The sequence below is a fragment of the Rhinoderma darwinii genome, chromosome 8, assembly GCF_050947455.1.
Source record: "Rhinoderma darwinii isolate aRhiDar2 chromosome 8, aRhiDar2.hap1, whole genome shotgun sequence".
NCBI classification, from domain to species: domain Eukaryota; kingdom Metazoa; phylum Chordata; class Amphibia; order Anura; family Rhinodermatidae; genus Rhinoderma; species Rhinoderma darwinii.
The window spans coordinates 109,136,681-109,155,466 of record NC_134694.1 but is presented as its reverse complement, the minus strand read 5'-3'; the positions used below and the strand labels follow the sequence as shown (position 1 = coordinate 109,155,466).

At 41.4% G+C, this 18,786-nt stretch overlaps 1 protein-coding gene across 3 annotated transcripts in view; it reads left to right on the top strand.

The window, feature by feature from the left end:
• Window positions 1–5,877, top strand: part of LRFN1 (leucine rich repeat and fibronectin type III domain containing 1) — a 107,488-nt gene extending 101,611 nt beyond the window's left edge. For all 3 annotated transcript variants that reach the window (XM_075836295.1, XM_075836293.1, XM_075836294.1), the window contains one exon: window positions 3,970–5,877. In XM_075836295.1, coding sequence (XP_075692410.1) covers window positions 3,970–4,813 — 844 coding nt within the window. In that variant the 3' untranslated portion in view covers window positions 4,814–5,877. The remainder of the gene's footprint in view (window positions 1–3,969) is intronic.
• Window positions 5,878–18,786: the final 12,909 nt, after the last annotated feature.

Here is an 18,786-nt window from a genome sequence, read left to right as displayed (position 1 = left end):
AAACAGCCATGACTAGTGTTTCCCGGGATGTTGGCAGCATACCCAGATTCTATGGTGAACCAACCGGATCATAACAGGATAGTCTTAATTGGAAAATGGCAATATTTAATAGGTCTAGGGTTGCTAGAAACAGCGATATAAGTGTTAAAGGGGTTATCTCACTAAGACAATCCCATTCTATATATCCTATTAGGACGTATGGACATTATAGAGGGGTGTCCTGCTCTCAGGGTCCCTCTATGAGCAAGAGCAAAGAACTGAGTCAGTAACTGTGGGTGACCCGGCCATCCATGTATTTCATGGTCCCTCATTCATTGTAATGGCCGCATGTACATGTTTCCCTGCAGCGACCCTGTCTCCTAACATCCCATTGATTTCAGTGGGATCCTACAATAGAAAAGTATGAGTTAAGCTGAAGGGAGCGCTAAACTTTGTACAGCGCCATAGATCAGCTCTAAAATCCATACAAGATAAGTAGTGACCGGATTATCATGGATTATAGAATCCAGTATTTATTCTATTTTATAGATATTATACCCCAAACTTTACTTACTGATGATCTATGAAATGTATAAACTGCGCTGCTCTGAAGTTTTACCTTTAACGTCACTTTAGGTAATGGTGACTGTGCCTCTGTTTTTTAATGTTATGTATTTGATGTCTTCATCTAAGATTAGAAGTAAGAGGTTTCCCTGCTGTGCAACAATTTTAACATCATTTGCGTTGCCTGGTTTATATGGGATTTTATTTCTGTCTGGTGAAAGCAACAAAATATCAAAGCCTCCCCATCTCCATCTCTTTCACTCTCTCCCTGTCCCTGTCTCTCTCTCTCTCCATCTGCATCGTTCTCCTCTTATCTCTGTCTCACTCCTTCCATCTCTTTCGGTCTTCCCCTTTATCTCCTTCCGTCCTTGTCTCTATCTATCTATCTATCTATCTATCTATCTATCTATCTATCTATCTATCTATCTATCTATCTATCATCTATCTATCGCTCATCTATCTATCTATCTATCTATCTATCTATCTATCTATCATCTATCTATCTATCGCTCATCTATCTATCTATCTATCTATCTATCTATCTATCTATCTATCTATCATCTATCTATCTATCTATCGCTCTCATATCTATCTATCTATCTATCTCATATCTATCTATCTATCTATCTATCTATCTATCTATCTATCTATCTATCTATCTATCTATCTATCTATCTATCTATCTCATATCTATCATCTATCTATCTATCTATCTATCTATCTATCTATCTATCTATCTATCTATCTATCTATCTATCTATCTATCTATCTCATATCTATCAGCTATCTATCTATCTATCTATCTATCTATCTATCTATCTATCTATCTATCTCATATCTATCTATCTATCTATCTATCTATCTATCTATCTATCTATCTATCTATCTATCTATCTATCTATCTATCTATCTATCTATCTATCTATCATCATCTATCGCTCTCATATCAATTCAATTCAATTCAAAGAAGCTTTATTGGCAGGACCAAATACATATTAGCATTGCCAAAGCAAGTAAGAAGTAAGGGAATGAGGGATAGGGACTGAGGGCTTGGGGATAGGGACACATCTAGGGTCGGGGTTATACGAGTCCATGGCATATCATGTCTCTCTCAGTTTATGGCATGCAGTGACATATTGTGCCGCTGTGCCCACTGTGGTTTCCTCTTCACCCAGCAGGATGTAGAGTTTCTCTTCCTCTTCCATGGAGCTGAAGTCCGGTAAGAGATCAGAGAGTTTCCTGAAGTGAGTGTCCCTCACTGCTGAGTATTTGGAGCAGTGTAGCAGGAAGTGGGTCTCATCCTCCACGGCCTCCTGGTGGCACTGTTGGCACAGTCGGCTCTCCCTGGGCTTGTAGGTTTGTCTGTGGCGCCCGGATTGGATGAGCAGGTTGTGGGCGCTCAGTCTGTAGCGGCTCAGGATCTGTCTGTCTCTGGGGTTTGGCAGTTTCTCCAGATATGGCGCCAGTTTATATTCCCGCTGTAGACTCCGGTATATTGTCAGTTTCTGGGATGTCTTTATGTCGTTCCTCCAGTCACTGATATATTCCTCTTGGTTCTCGTTTATTGTCTTCTTGATTTCGGCTTTTGTGAGGCCGCGCTGAGTGACATTTTCTTCAGGCCGGGTCAGGGTGAGATGTTCTGCGGGGCCTGGTTTACCTGGGACCCCTTGGTGTAGCAGGGCTTTATGGTGATAGGAACTTTGCCTGCTGCTGTGTAGATGGGCCCAGAATGATAGCGCCCTCTTCTGGATTGTGAGGTGTAGTGGGAATCTATCTATCTATCTATCTATCTATCTATCTATCTATCTATCTATCTATCTATCTATCTATCTATCTATCTATCTATCATCTATCTATCTATCTATCTATCTATCTATCTATCATCTATCTATCTATCTATCTATCTATCTATCTATCTATCTATCTATCTATCTATCTATCTATCTATCGCTCTCATATCTATCTATCTATCTATCTATCTATCTATCTATCTATCTATCTATCTATCTATCTATCTATCGCTCTCATATCTATCTATCTATCTATCTATCTATCTATCTATCTATCTATCTATCTATCTATCTATCTATCTATCTATCTATCTATCTATCATTATCTATAGATATCTATTAATATACAGTAAGACTAGAGGGCCAACATTGCTTTTCATAGGATATGCAGAACCAAAAATAGCTAAACTAACACTGCTTAAAGCCCTTAAAACGTAATTAGACTGCTGACTGTAGACTGCAATCTGTGCATTAATCGGCCCACTGCACTAACTCAACCCCATGTGATTTATTGATCTTCCACATCTCTCTAGTTTTTATCTTCCACTCTCCTTCGCTATTGCAGGTCATGCACCAAACGCTTTGCAGTTTTTTCTTGTGTCCCACAATCATAAACAATACATTTTTTTTATTCTTTTTTATTTTATTTATCTATTATGAAAATTAGATGAAGTAGAGAGTAGATTAAAAAAGTTATTCAAGAACAAAAACTTTCAACAATAAAAGGTTAAATTGTGATACCTAAGATTCTTTCTCTTGGTGTATGAAATCATCGGTAATGCACATATGGATATCATTGTGTTCAGAGTTCCGTAATCTCATGGTTTTTTCTTCCTCTGTCCTTTGTCCTTTTGCTGGTTTCCTGCCGAAAACTCCCAGCTGGTCACAAATATTTATCGTTTAAGCTTAATGAGCCTTGAAAGATACTTAAAAAAACATTAAACCTCACTTATTCACATATAAACAGTGTAGATACTATAATAGAAGAAAATGTGGGCCATTTGGAAGTCATGCCCCAATTTTTTAACATCTTGAGGAATAGGGGGCCTTGGTTGACCCTTTTTCCTTCTACTTCCTATTTTCCACAACATAATAGAATATATTGATCGTGTTTCAGTGTCAAAATGGGGATTCTTGGGCCCACTAATGATCCAACACCCATTCAGAACATCTACACGTCCAATTTTAATTGCAACATGAACGTTACTATTATTGTTGCTATCAGTAATAAGACCTAATAGGTTACTTGTGGATCAACACATAAGAAATAGACAAATGATTGGCTCCAGTTCGTTCCAAATGGTGTTGTCTTCTGCTGAACCTTTAAGGACCATTGTTGTGTGACCTCTGGTAGTCTGTATTTGTGGATGAACCCATAAGAAATAGACAAATGATTGGCTCCAGTATGTTCCAAATGGGGTTGTGTTCTGCTGGACCTTAAAAGACCATTATTTTGTGACCTCTGGTACTCTGGTGGGCAAGTCCGATCCTGCAGTTATTTACCTTACAAAAAACTCATACATATTGGGAATCCCTGACTGTATTGACATTTTGCTGTAGAAATCTAATCTAGTATTATAACTTATTTCTTCTGGGCTTCTGAAAATGTTTTGTTTGTTTTTTTCTCTTCATGCAGAATGATCCCACCGAGTAATCGAAGCTTCTTGGTCAATGACTTGGCTCCTGGACGTGAGTATGACCTATGTGTCCTGGCTGTCTATGACGATGGGATGACTGCACTCACTGCTACTCGGGTGGTGGGATGTGTCCAGTTCAACACAAAAGAAGAAGGTGCACAATGTCAACCGCTCCACACCCAGTTTCTAGGTGGAACTATGATAATCATCATTGGAGGGATCATTGTAGCTTCCGTGTTGGTGTTTATCATCATCTTAATGATCCGATATAAAGTATACAGTGGTCAGGAGGATGGAGGGAAAGCCAGGGTCAATAATGTGTATTCCCAGACCAATGGACAACAAGGAATGGCCTGTGCTAACTCCTTTGCCAAATTGGGAGAAAATAACTATGAACCGTTGCCCCCAGCTTCCAAAGAGCCCCCACTGGAGAGCAAAGACCCTGTTAAAGGAGAGAATCAACCTTGTTCACCGATTCCAGCTCCTCTAATGATAATGGACAAGAGGAGAACTAAGACGTCCAGTGATCTTCAAACAGTGGCTCTTTTGTCTTCTCTCTCAGGAGATCAGACAGAGACCAGCGCATTGGGCTCCACCACCTCATTATGTCTGATTACTTCAGATGGGCAAGCACACGTAGGGCCCAAAGCTCCTCCAAGGACTTATCAACATAGATTCTCCTTCGATGGAGACTACAGTCTGTTCCAGAGCCACAGTTATCCTCGCAGGGCACGGACAAAGAGACACATGTCCGCCTTGGAGTTGCACAACCAAGAAGCTCCTCTTGGACATCGAAGAGTGACATTTAGCAGCACAGAGTGGATGCTGGAGAGCACCGTGTGAAGAGCACAGTAGTTCACAAAATCTTTGAAGGGGCAGGTAACATGGAGGGACACTTCCGATGATACCTTACGTCTCAGCAATCATGTTAGGGGCACTTCAAACCTTTTTATTAAAATTCCGCCTTGTGTAGCTATGTTTAATATCTCTGTACACTTTCTCAGCATTATTTTAACGAGAACATTTTTGGATTCAAGGTTTTTGCTGGAAAATTAGCCACGTTCCTGCCAGGTTATCTCACCCAGTCAAGATACATGTATTCATATGGTTATAGGTGGTGTACTGGGCCATGGGAACATCGCATTGATTCCTGGAAGTGTACAGATATATTCTACATTGGTATATGATGCATTTACATTGGAAGAAGCATGGGTACAGCTTTCTTGAGGGTCTTAATGTTTGTTTCTCTAGCGCCCACAGCCCCATGTTGCCATGTGATGCAGAAAAAGACAAACACCATATCATAACCAAGAGCTAACCAAGAATTTTACGACAAGCTCCTCCAACTCGTCCCAACTAAAACTGTTCCACATCTTTACCCTCCTGTAAGCCCCTACTCTGGTTTGGGGATCTAGAGGGATATTGTTCTGCTTGGGTTGTGGTACATGAATGCTGAGCCCTTGAAGCAGTGCCTTAAACCAAGAGAGAGACCAGCACACAAGCTTTCTGGAACCCTCTGTGACCTTTCCTGTAAATGGGGATGGACACGCTGGTTCATCAGGGGGATACAGGACATATGCACAAACGACACGATACCCAAACCTACTGTACAAGGCCTTTCTGCACAGTAGAAAGAGGGAAAGCTTGGAAGGATTTGTTGACCACGTTGTTTGGATCCTGACACCATATACCTTCTGTATATCTAGCTGGTCTGGATCCTTTCTGAGTTACTCAAGTCAGGAGCCTTTCTGGGACCTGGCAGGAAGAGAAATCATCCGGAATTGAAAAGCACAAGTTTTTACATTAAAAACGTGTGTCGCCTTCTCTCTCCTCAGCGCATATATCATTGTGGAGAGAGAGAGAGATGCCAGTTGGGTGCAGTGGGAAATTAAAGTCCTTTCTGTGACTGCCCTGTGTGTCTGTTGTGTTTATTTCTTCCGTCAGTCGACATGGAGTTGTATTCGTGTGAATATTTCTTCGAGAAAGCCAAGTTTTATTCTACGCAGGAGTGTAGCTATGGGGTGGGGGTAAAGGGGTAGCCATCACACCAAGGCCCTAGTACCTGAAGAGGCCCAAATGCCCAAACTAGTGTAGGAAATGGCACATAGTAGGTAGCTTTGTTACAGATTTTGTATTGGGGCACAGGAGCTTCATGTGATGCCTCGGTTTTAAGTCTCTGTGTGTAAACAGGAACAATCAATTTACTGACTGTAAGCAGAGATCTTAAATAAGGTGAAGAGTTGAAAAAATATCACTGTAGAAAATATAACAATGTCATTTTGACAAACAATACAAACATTATTGTAGTTTTTACAATGGCCACTAGAGCACCTACACAAAAGACTGACACTTGTCAGCTTTGCTGTGTAGACTGGGAGAGGATCAGCAGAGCCAATTCATTATTATTAGGGGGTAATGGATTTAATGACAAATAGTAGCTTTATTGTAGTGATGGAGAGCTAGATAAGGCAGGAGAGTAACACTATATACTATATATATATATATATATAGATAAAGCTCTGAATGCAGCTTTCCTGCCACTCCCTGGTCTCCGGAGATGGACTGTATGTAATCTCTTCCTGGAGACTGTTATTAGTCTATTTCTGTCCAATAACGTGCATTCATTTCAGCTGCCATAAAGCACGCACCCTGCTACAGACAATACTGGAAGGACGTATGTGCCTTCAATATGGCCGCCCCCAGGAATACATTTTAAAATAAAAAATAAATACCTACATCTGAAAAAATAATGAACACAAAATGTATTTTTTACAGGTTTGTATTTAATGAATTAAACTGAAATTACGTTCATGAGAAATTCCCTTTAACCTAATGAGCGATCACAGTTTACAAAAGAAACAATCAATTTAAAAATGTAACTCTGCTACATCTTTTTCTGAACACGAATAATATATGAGCACAGAATATGGCGTGCAGTATAAGAACAGCGAAGTATTAAGAGATGGGCGGCATTAATAAGAAGATGAGAGGTGCCAGTTTAAGATAGTTCCAAAGATAAAAGTGTATCAGAACAAAGTAAGGTGACACGAGGGTCTGCGGTGTAAGAACATAGAGTCGGATCACTGAGGTGGGGCGGGCAGGGTGGACGGTTAGGATGCCCGTTCTATCCAGCATCATTACCAGTTCTCCCCAAGCCCAATAATTAGAACAAGAACTGGCAGCAAATCTTTCCTTACCTCCCATATGTCTTGAGCCCAGCGCTGTGCTTAATACTAATCACTTCTCCAACAAAACAGCTGTCTGACTGCCACTTGAGACTGCAGCTCTGCCCAATGTCTTCTGCGGGTATCTCTGCTTCTTCTCCTTAACCTGCTATTCACCCCTCATCCCTCTCTAGCGATCCTTCTTTCCCTGCTGCCAGCTACTAATCTCCCACATTCACCATCTCTCCCTCATTCTCCGTTTCTCATCCATCGCTATCTACTCCCGTCTTTTTTTTTTTCCGCCTTTCCATCTATTCTAAACCTTGTGAAACTCCCGACAGCTGCCAGATTTTTTGCATAACGGAAAGCAAACACTGGTACTGTAAGCTTTGAATTCTAAACAGATGTTCCTCATCGGCATTCTTGCATTTAGCACTGAGGGTTACCGCTCTTTAGAGAATATCTATCGTTCCAAAAACCTTAGACAGTTGTACATGTGTATTAAATGTAGTCCAGTCAGAAATGTTATGTGTAAACCGCAGATTTAGGTCTTTTTCTTTTCCAGTACTTCTTTTTGTAAATACACATGACAGTCTTCATCCTTGATGAGTGGGTGGGATCTTCCTGGTGGGATGTCAGAGCTGTGCTGTTTGCACTGAGCCAATCAAACGTATCCCTCCTGCTGCTCCTCCTCCCCTCTCGCAGCATGCAGTCTCACAGATACACTGAGAGGGAGAGATACTGCAGCTGCATCCCCCTCCTCTCCCCTCTTCACTTTCTATGATTTACTGTTTAATGCTAGAGGAAAATACCCTCTCTCCCTTACAAGACATTTTATTGTTTTAACCCCCAATCTGATGGTGATTTGTTTCCTCTTGTATATTTCTATGGATTTAATTTAGAGTGTAGTGGCCACCAGATTGTCAATATACCGATTACCAGTAAACTAGGCAGCACTATAATATTGTGGCCCTAATATAAAATTGCCCCTTTATAAATCTCTGGTAAAGTCACATCAGAACGGTAGGTTAGAGTTTTAAGCTCTATACTGTAGGAAAGATAAAGATTTGCTGAGCAGAGTTCAATGGTGGGCGACTAGTTCAATAAAAGGGATAGGTTGAGAGAGAAAGTATGTAAGTTTGGAGGTAGCCAATCATCTGCGGTCATAACTACAATACTTATTCACATTTCTGGTTTTCTCAAATAGAAGATAGATAGATAGATAGATAGATAGATAGATAGATAGATAGATAGATAGATAGATAGATAGATAGATAGATAGATAGATAGATAGATAGATAGATAGATAGATAGATAGATAGATAGATAGATAGATAGATATGAGATAAAGTGAAGTATACCGGTATGCAATTATCATACAACAATAAGCAATAGAATGGGTGACACTAAAGACCTTCTAAAAGTTGAGTATCACTATCATTGCATGACACCGTTCTAAAAATGGGGTTAAATAAAATGTCTAACCACCTAGCGTTCTCCTGTTCATCTGTCCCACTGCTAAGGTAAATTGGAGCAGTTTAGGGATAAAAGCAGCAGTAGGCCACACAAGCAAACAAAATGGGAATGGATAAAAATGATTTGTCCAATCTGCCTCCAGAAGCCACATAGGAACATGAGCTCTTCTTTGGGAGGGTTTCAATGGCTTACCATTCCCCTTGTCAATAGGATGTGTCCCTGCATAGATGGACACTGTCATCGAAAAGGGGAATGGTAAAGTCCAGTTGTCAATTTATTCATACATTTCCATGAGGAATACAAGAGGAATAGTACAACACAAAGTTATGTGAATGATACTAGAATAAGCATGTCAGGAGACCTGGCAGGTCCTTCTGAAAAATTGTTCTTGTCCCCTTAGTTCCAATGGAAAGAAAGTTCTATAGCATACAGTAACATTCCTGGGTTTAGGAAGTTCCAAGTAGAAGGCAACATATGCGGAGGGTTGTTCTCTTTCTCAGCTTAACACTGCCCCATTTACAAAACGGGGCTCATAAAAAAAGTCTAGTTTTATGTGGAAGAACCTAATTGGCCTGTGACCCCATAAAACCCAGAGGAATGAATTATAACACTGACAGCAAGCCAGGTCTTATCAACCAACATCAGTGCCCAACATCACTAAAACTTCTATGGCTGAACGGAAGGGAATCCCATCAGCCATATTCCAAAATCTAGCGGAAAGCCTTGGAAAATGAAGGCTATTAGGGAGGTTCAATTAAATATCAATGCCTTCGATTTTAGGATGAGATACTCAACAAACAGAAATGTGATGTTCAGATGTCCCTAAACTATTGTCCATAAAAAAGCAAGTTACAGGTGTAGCAGACCTAAGTTTATCTTTGGTGCTGTGATATTAATGAATAAAAAATTTTCACGATGATTAACGACTATTTTTAACAGTTAAATTACTAATTCAGCTCTGCTATATCAGCGGATTGAAAGGCTTCAGAGAACGGTTTATGGATTGAAATTAACTCCAGCATTAAGACAACTCTATTCTGTATGAAGAGATTCACTTGAGAGAAACCAGCAGCAGGTATTGATTGACGTTTTGGACTACACAGATGATGACGTTTTCGCGTGGACCTCAGGAGAAATATACAAATCAATAGATATGAACATTCACTGAAGGTCATTCAGGAGGCTGCCGACACCATCCTGAGAGGTTATTTACCTATTTGGGGCTTTTACAATCTTTTGGCTTATTACATTTACAGCCTGGTGACTAATTGGTACTTTGAGGATATTTAATTAAACTTTGATAGTTGCCTCAAAACAAAAAAAGACCCTATGACGCACTCAAGGACGTTTCATATTTTGGGATGAAATAATTAAGGTTACGTTCACACCTGCATTTGTTCCTATTGTCGGGGGCACTGTCAAGGTTTCCAGCACTTTTGACGGCAAGAATAGAACAGAAATCTTGGCGGATACTGATGGGCCCCATTATAAGGCAATGAGGTTCGTCGTTCAGATCCATTGTTCAACCTATCTGGCACAGCATAGTGCAGATGTGTACAGAGCCTAAATGAACTCTAAGGTAGATTTGACAGGTTTCTCATCTGGATAGATAGGACTGATGAGGCGTCACTGAGCTCAGGGATCTCTAGTATTTTATTATTTGATTCAGTATTTTCATGTGAAAAGCTTTTTACCTGCTTCCAGGACGCATAGAGGAAGCCTGTGAGTCCTGCTTCCCCCGGCATCTCATAGAGAAAGCCTTTGAGTCCTGCTTCCCCCGCCCACTAGTATAGAAAGCCTGTGAGTCCTGCTTCCCCCACCCTCCCATAGAGAAATCCTGTGAGTCCTGCTTCCCCCACCCTTCCATAGAGAAAGCCTGTGAGTCCTACTTTCCCCCGCTTCTCTATAGAGAAAGCCTGTGAGTACTGCTTCCCCCGCCCACTAGTAGAGAAAGCCTGTGAGTCCTGCTTCCCCTGCCCACTAGTAGAGAAAACCTGTGAGTTCTGCTTCCCCTGCCTTTCCATAGAGAAAGCCTTTGAGCGCTGCTTCCCCCGCCCTCCCATAGAGAAAGCCTTTGAGTACTACTTCCCCCGCCCTTCCATAGAGAAAGCCTGTGAGTCCTGCTTCCCCTGCCCAATAGTAGAGAAAGCCTGTGAGTCCTGATTCCCCCTCCTTCCATAGAGAAAGCCTGTGAGTCCTGCTTCCCTCGCCCAATAGTAGAGAAAGACTGTGAGTCCTGCTTCCCCCGCCCCTCCATAAAGAAAGCCTGTGAGTCCTGCTTCCCCCGCCACCTAGTAGAGAAAGCCTGTGAGTCCTGCTTCCCCCACCCATCCATAGAGAAAGCCTATGAGTCCTGCTTCCCCCACCCACTAGAAGAGAATGCCTGTGAGTCCTGCTTCCCCCACCCACTAGTAGAGAAAGCCTGTGAGTCCTGCTTCCCCCACCCCTCCATAGAGAAAGCCTGTGAGTCCTGCCTCCCCCGCCCACTAGTAGAGAAAGCCTGTGAGTCCTGCTTCCCCCACTCCTCCATAGAGAAAGCCTGTGAGTCCTGCCTCCCCCGCCCACTAGTAGAATAAGGTTGAAATAAGACACAGGTCCATCAAGTCCAACCTATAATCCTACCATGTTTATCCAGGAGAAGAAAAAAAAACATGAGGCAGATGCCTCAATAGGGGAAAAATTCCTCCTTGACTCTTAAGATGGCAATCAGAATAAATCCTTGGATCAACATCCTATCTCCACAATCTAACACTCGACTTGTAATATAATATTTTTCAAGAAAGGCATCAAGTTAAGTTAGGGGAGTAAGTATGAGCTGAAATTGGGTGATGACACAAAAAGGGAATTCACAATTAAGATCCTTGAGTAAATTCTTATAACTTGACCATGTGAGTATACAGTATGTATATTGTTTGGACTACTCTATGTATGTGGGAGTAAAGTTTCATTGCATGGACAATCTTATTTTTATGCACAACGAGTTCAAAAATGTAATTCCTATTAGTAAAGAGCCTGATATTATAGAAGGGAGAAAATAGTAAAATATTTCCTGTGGAGGTGCAGTTCATTGAGAAGGAGTATCAAGCTGTTGCAAAAATGGGAAAAAAAAAAACCTGTACTAATGACTTGTAATAATAATTGACACAGTCATCTAGTTAAAAGCTTTTATAAAGTTTGAGGGACCCGATAGACTTTAGAACTTCCTTGGGTGTGGAGGGTTGTTGTAGAACATTAACTTACAACAACCTGAAAGACTACAGGTGTATACTACAAGCCAACATTTAGGTGCTGGACAAGCTCTTTTTGGTGCCCATGGCATAGATTTCAGAATCTGCTCCACCACCCTTGGTCCCTGAAGTTCAACATCATAGTTTTCGGATGGACAATAATTCACTGAATTGCCCAATGACCCCCTTTCCCTACCAAACCCTAGTTTTCTTATTTAAAATACATTATCCCAATTCCCTCCAACCTCATCCCCTCCACACATGAGTAGTCCTCAGTCCAAAGTCATCTGTCCACCTTACTACGTATCTCTAGTAGAATCTGCCGCCTCCTGCAACTTCTTCTCCTGGCTCCATCTCTCACCTTTCTTTTTGATGTACACTGCCAACTGGTGCTCGCTCTCTTCACTTCCCTCTACAGTATTAGAAGCAGTTTGGACACGGTGTCTCATTGGAAAGAACCATAAGTTTCACATCTCCCAATGATGGCCAAGGTGGCCGCCTACTCCACCTCCCCTTTGTCCCGACCTTGTTAATGCTATTGTTGGCGATGTGCTCTCAATGATATTTTCCTTTTGGCCTGATGGAGTTGAACTTTTTTGGCCAGAAACGAGGACACTTCATTATTAGATTATAGTATTATAATTTGAGTTTGCTCAAGTTCTGTTCATATTTATAGAGCAAAAATTGGCAAAATTCCTTCTCGCCTCAGTAAGCTGTTGATGCAGCGTCTGTGAGGAGTGGGCTTTGTTCTGTTGTTCCAACGCTTTACAGTTGTTTCAACAGCTGAGACAGCTTTCTATTCCGTTGCCATTTAATGTGGGAGCTGTTATAGATGAGAATCCTACTTATGAAAGCCTTGTGGTCATCCCATATTGTGAATTTAACTGTCTCATGGGTATTGTTAAACGCGAACAATTCTACAGGTTCTTTATTAAGAGTGTTTTTCATTTGTGGAAAGGAAATGTCAGATATGTTCATTTATCATATGAGTTCAGAGTAAGAGATATGGGGTTTTTGCATTTTAAAAGGAGTTTACTGGCCATCAATATTTGATCGGTGGAGGTCCAACTCCAAGGACCCCTGCCGATATGCAAAATGGGACTGAACTGCAGTACCAGGAACAGCCACAACTATATGTATAACTCCGTGCTTGAGTAAACAATAAAGAGACCGGGACACGGCACTGGTTGGAGCCCCAATGCCTCTTTATTCTGGTAATCGGCAGGGGTCCAGAGAGTTTGGCCGCCACAAGTCGAATTTTGATGGCCTTTACATATAACTGGAAGCCCCATTAATAGTAATTGGGACATACTATATCACCAGTTGAGTTGAAGGAGCGATCTTTTGCCCTGACTAGTTGTGTCCATCGGAGGATCTGGAATGAAATAAAAGAGGACTACATGAGGGCAGCACATGGTTCAGAAGGAGCTTCTAAGAAAATGGCTGTCTTTTTTTTTTTACAAACTGTGAAATATAACCTTTTCATAATCCTGGCGGCTCCTGGACTCGCTTTTCAGCACTAGTGAGTCCGGATGGCAGATTACCCTACCCACAAACAGTGAAGGAGAACTTTACTGTGGTTGGGGGGACAGAGGAAGATATTGATAGATAGGACCATGGAACTAACAGAATAGCAGGCATAGCTCATGCTTATGGCCCAGCTCAACTCACAGGTAGAAGGAAAGGTAATGAAATGGAAGAGTGACAAAGAGAAATTGGACATATAGATCACTTGGAGACGAGGAATTGAGGAAAAGACAGGGAGGACAGAGAAGAGATCAAAATAAGCATAAGCTTTTCAGGTCATCGTAGAGTTTGGCTCCATTCCAGGTTGTGCTATGGGGTCCGTGATAGGCCCCACCCCAATATCACAATTATACAGTATGTTCTTGAGAATGGTAAAGTAGTATCATACATGAGCTTAGCATTGCAGTTTTATCCTTCCTGATTTTCCAGTTCCCAACACTAGAGGATAGATGCATATTGTGATTTATTTTCTATATAACAATGCAGCAGTAGACATGGCAACTTTTAGACTTAGCCAGTGTCAATGGCTCTCATTGTCAACTTTTGCAAAATTTACTTGTAAGATATATATATTTATTTGCCCATGAACCAGTTTTGGTCAAAAAATTAAATAAAAAATCAAATCAAATTTTAAGGCAGCTTTAAAGTCAGTAAACATGTAAAATATGGACTTTCTTCCTATAAGCTGCCCTGTAGAAAGGTAAGAATAAAGGTAAATATTTTCCCAGATGAAACAAAAAGGGCGGAGGACGTATGCTCAATGTAAGAGTATGTCTGATGACATCATACATACAGGGATCATTTGCTTTGGATGACATTTCACAATATGCAAATGTTTAAGCCAGGCCTCATGCACATGACCGTATAATGTCTCCATACAACCAGTAATATGGCACCCATAGAAGTATATGGGGTCCTGCTCTGTACGTCAATATGAACCTGAGAAAAAACAAATGACGCCATGTTTCATGAAATTTTGTGTTGTCGATTTATTCTCTTCTAGGTGGATACGGTAAGAATAGATCCACGATACCATACTGCAGAACATGGAGTGTCTACAACTCAAAAGTAAGGAGCCATAAGGACTCCATGTAGCTCAGTGCACACAGTCTACATAAAAAGTTAAATAACTTTGTCAATTTTGCACCACTTTTCAATTACAGGATTATTTATTGGCTGTCCAGACAGAAACGTAATTTTAGAATTTCGTAATTTCAGAGAACAGTGCATTGTGGGAGCTCACATGACAGTTCTCCAGTAAGGACTATGCTTTTAGGTCACATGTCAGACAGGGGTGGAGTCAAATGAGATCAGCGGAGTATTGAAAGTAGCTATGTATATGGATGGAGAAAACAACATGAAATAACTTAAAACCAGTAGAAAAAGAGTAAAGCAAAGTTTTTACAAAGTTGCTCAACTTTTTATCTACAGTTCACCTGTAAAATGTTGTTAAAAGGTGGAAAGTCTTTTTAAGTATGTCCAATAAATAAGTGGAACAGATTTCCATTCTCCAAAACTATTCCTTTTTACCCAAAAATTTGGGCCAAATTATTGTTGTGTCTACGGTCACTGTAATTCGAAATGTAATAAACCGCACAAAAACAGAAGATCAAATAGGCGCAGCTCAACTTCCCTTACCGCCTTGATGTCTCTTGATGTCTCTCTGCTGTATTTCTGCATTCTCTGAACATAACTCCTCCATTTCTTATCTGTAACAACTTCTGCCCTCTGCAGAACTTTTATTTCCTTTTATATATCCCAGTCTTCTGTTATCACCAATCATCTCCTATCCTCCAAAATCTTGTTCTTCAATGTATGTGGATCAATATGGGCAAGCGCAGAACTACAGGGCGGTGCAGATGTTATAGTCACACTCGTGTCCTAGAGTCTGAGGGGACCATAAGGAAACCACTACTACAAATGACACATCATAGTTGGGTACCCTGTTACAGATTTTGCACTGGCCCCAGGGGCCAGGACCTTCAAGTTACCCCTCTGAACCAGAGTAGCACAAGTGAAGCACTTTTTGCACAGCATTTGATTATTACCTTGCATATAGTATATAGGATTTGTCATTTTTGCACCCTATGCCCAATCCCCTGGATCCCTGCTGCCCCCAAATTGTATTTGTTTTCCCTAGAGAAATTTGAGAAATTCGTCAATATGCATTAAGGTCTCATGTACTTGTACGAATGTTTTATCTGAAACCTATGGACTGCTATAAGCCCATCCTATACGCCAGAGGGTTGCGCACATTTGTATTTTTTTTCCTATGTATAAATATGGAATCTGTGGCACATGGCATGATCCAACGTATGCCGTATTACAGACGTATTTGGCAATGCTTCTAGGAGACAATATGGTGACTCACGGAAGAACCATACAACAGCACATAGAATAGGGACCCCGCGTATCTCCGTACGGGCTCCATGAATATGGCTTTGCCGTGTGAATCAGGCTTAAGGGTACAACATGTTGCAGACAGGTAATAAGCACATCTGCTATCCTTTAAAGGCTAACTAAACCTTCCAAAGCTATTTTTTTAAAACAAAAAGGTCAATCAGTGTGTTTTGTGCAAATTTATAATTCGTTTTTATTAAAAATGATTTGTACATTTTGAGATAAAGCTTCTTTGTATCCAGTATACAGGGCAGCTGTATCTAGCACTAAGACCTGAATCTGTCAGGTCCGCAGGACTGACGGATTCAGTGTCGGCGGGTCCTCTGTGTCTCTGGTACGCAGGTTCCACCTGTAATCAATCAGATGTAAGTTATGAACTTAGATGTGATCGGTAACAGCTCGATCCTGTGTGTCAGAGACACGCAGGACCCGCTGTCACCGAACCCGTCAGTACCGCCGACCTGACGTGTTAAGGATTTAGCGTAAGATATATTGGTTAGACTTGATAATGAGCTTGGTAGTTGTACTAGGCTTATGTGCGGAACGCTGTAAGTTGTATGTTTTGATTTGTTCTCTTTTTTTAACTCAAGAATTAAGAATATAATACAGCATCCATATAATACTCAACTTGAAGAGGTTGCTGGAGGCCTCCGTAAATGGTGGAGATCATGGGGCATTTGCCCCTTTTGCTATGCCTATAAGTCCTCCCTATGGGCTTTTCAACAACCATGACACAGAGAGGCAATACAATAAAATCTTTATTTGCAAAGCAATAAATACATAAAAACATATAAACGATAGTGGTTATTGAGAGTTGGGTCTTTATTTTGTAGCTCAAAAAAATCCATCAATTTTAATTCAACCTATATTGTAAAGGCCCTTTTACACCGGCCAATTATCGGGCAAACGAGCGTTCACAAAACACTCCTTCCCGATCATTGCCCTGTGTAAACTGGGCAACGATCAGCCGATGAACGATCAAACGCTCATTCATCAGCTGATTGCATCGTTTTAAATGCCTAATCTATTATCGTTGTCGGCAGCACATCTCCCTGTGTAAACATGGAGCCGTGCTGTCGAAATAATAGAAATTTATGGGGACGAGCGATTGGAGTAACTCTAGTAAGGAGCAAACGAGTGCCGATCAACGTTGATCGGCGTTCATCAAACGAGCTGTCTCGTTGATCGGCGTTCGTTTACACAGCCCACGTCGTGCCGTGTAATATCACTTTAAGTCTGGACTTGTTATAATGATGTTCTTAAATCTTGGTAATATCTCATACACTTCAATATATCTCAGCTGAAGAAATGCCAAGGCAGCAAAACAACGAGCTGTGACAACAAAGTCATGTAGAGGATGGCAAATACAAGGAGAATATAAATAAGAGAAGGAAAACAAGAGGAGATAAAAAGAGAGAAGAGATAGGAAGCACCTTCATTACTGCTCGCCCCGTCTCCTGAAATCTGCGCACTTCCTGACAGCTGCAGGACTCACACATAAGGGAAAGCCAACACTAAGATCTGAATCCTAAACAGGTGCATGTCATGTACATTGCGTCCTTTGATTCAGCATGATTGAGACTCTGTGTTAATGAATGAAAACATTCTCTCCTGATTAAGACTGACTTCGACAGATTGAGACAGTCCCCCAATAAAAGAGCCCGCCTTAGACAAGAGTGAGACTGTTTTACACAAGGAGTGATATTTCTTACCATGAATCAGACGAGTCTGAAATAAGAAACTCCAGAAATTAGTTTTATGATAAATTAGTTTTACGATACTCCATTTGGGAATTCAGAGTAAATAAAGAAGGGTCCCTGCTAGGGATGATCATCTATTAGACAGAGCAGAAAATAGTTACAAAGACCAACTGTCACGTTGGGTTCGTGAACCCACTGGGCCGTACCGCCTTGGCGGTATGGCAGCTGGCCAACAGGGTGCAGTTCACTGTTCGTATAAGGTACCTGTGGCAGCTCGGACAGTAGCAAGGCAGGCTCGGCTGGGACTAGGCAGCAGGTAGACGTCAGGCGTGGAGCAGCAGGACAGGAATAGGTACAGCACGGCACTGGAACAGGATAGCACGGGATACAGGAACACTGGAACTGGAAAATACTAGGAGACCATTTGCAAGACAAACTAGGATACGACAAACAATGCTCAGGCATGGAAGCATGGGGCTGGGACCTTCTTATAGCCCAGGGTGCTCTAGGAGCAATCAGCTCAATTTCCCACATGCGTGCGCTTTGGCTTCTCAAGTCTGGACTGAGCTCGCAAGCTCACCCTGGTGGTCACTGCAGAACAGGACGGCCGCATGTGCAAACATCTCTGGAGAGGCCGTTGATTGGATAGAAGAAGTTCATGGTCAGCGACCACGGGCGTTACAGCGACTCAGCGGGAGCAGAAAAAGGTAGAACGGGGTTTAGAGGACCCCGTTCTAGAGATAGGTGCGGGTCCCAGAGGTGGAACCCGCGTCTATCTGACATAACATATCCTGTGGATATGTCAGATATGTCTCTCATGGGAAAACCCCTTTAATCTTCAATTTCAATAATTTTATGGGCTATCTGAGTAGATTAAAGGGGAACTCCATTGAAAACCAGCATTTTTCCTGGTGAATTATCACCTGTAATCATGATGTCTGATGCCTTTTGCAAGTTTCTGAATAATAAAATATTGGGCAGAATGTGTATGTGTATAGCAATGATCCAGGAGTGAACACTGCAAATCTTCTTAGTCACGTGTATTTTGCTGTCTTCGCTGAATCTCCTTCAAGTTGCTTCCTATTGATAATGTAAAGCTATGGCTAATCAATCATCTCAGCCCTTCCCTGCAGTGGAGTGGAGTTTTCACACTGCTTGTGAAATGCATGCTGCAGCGCAGGGCTCGGTCGGCAGCCTCTCCTGTGCATATTCCTCTACTTTAGATGTGCATCTGCTGCTCTCCAAAATCATGCTCACGATTTGAAGTAATCTATATAACTATAGCTTCTGATAATTGAATTCTTGCTACATCTACACTTGTG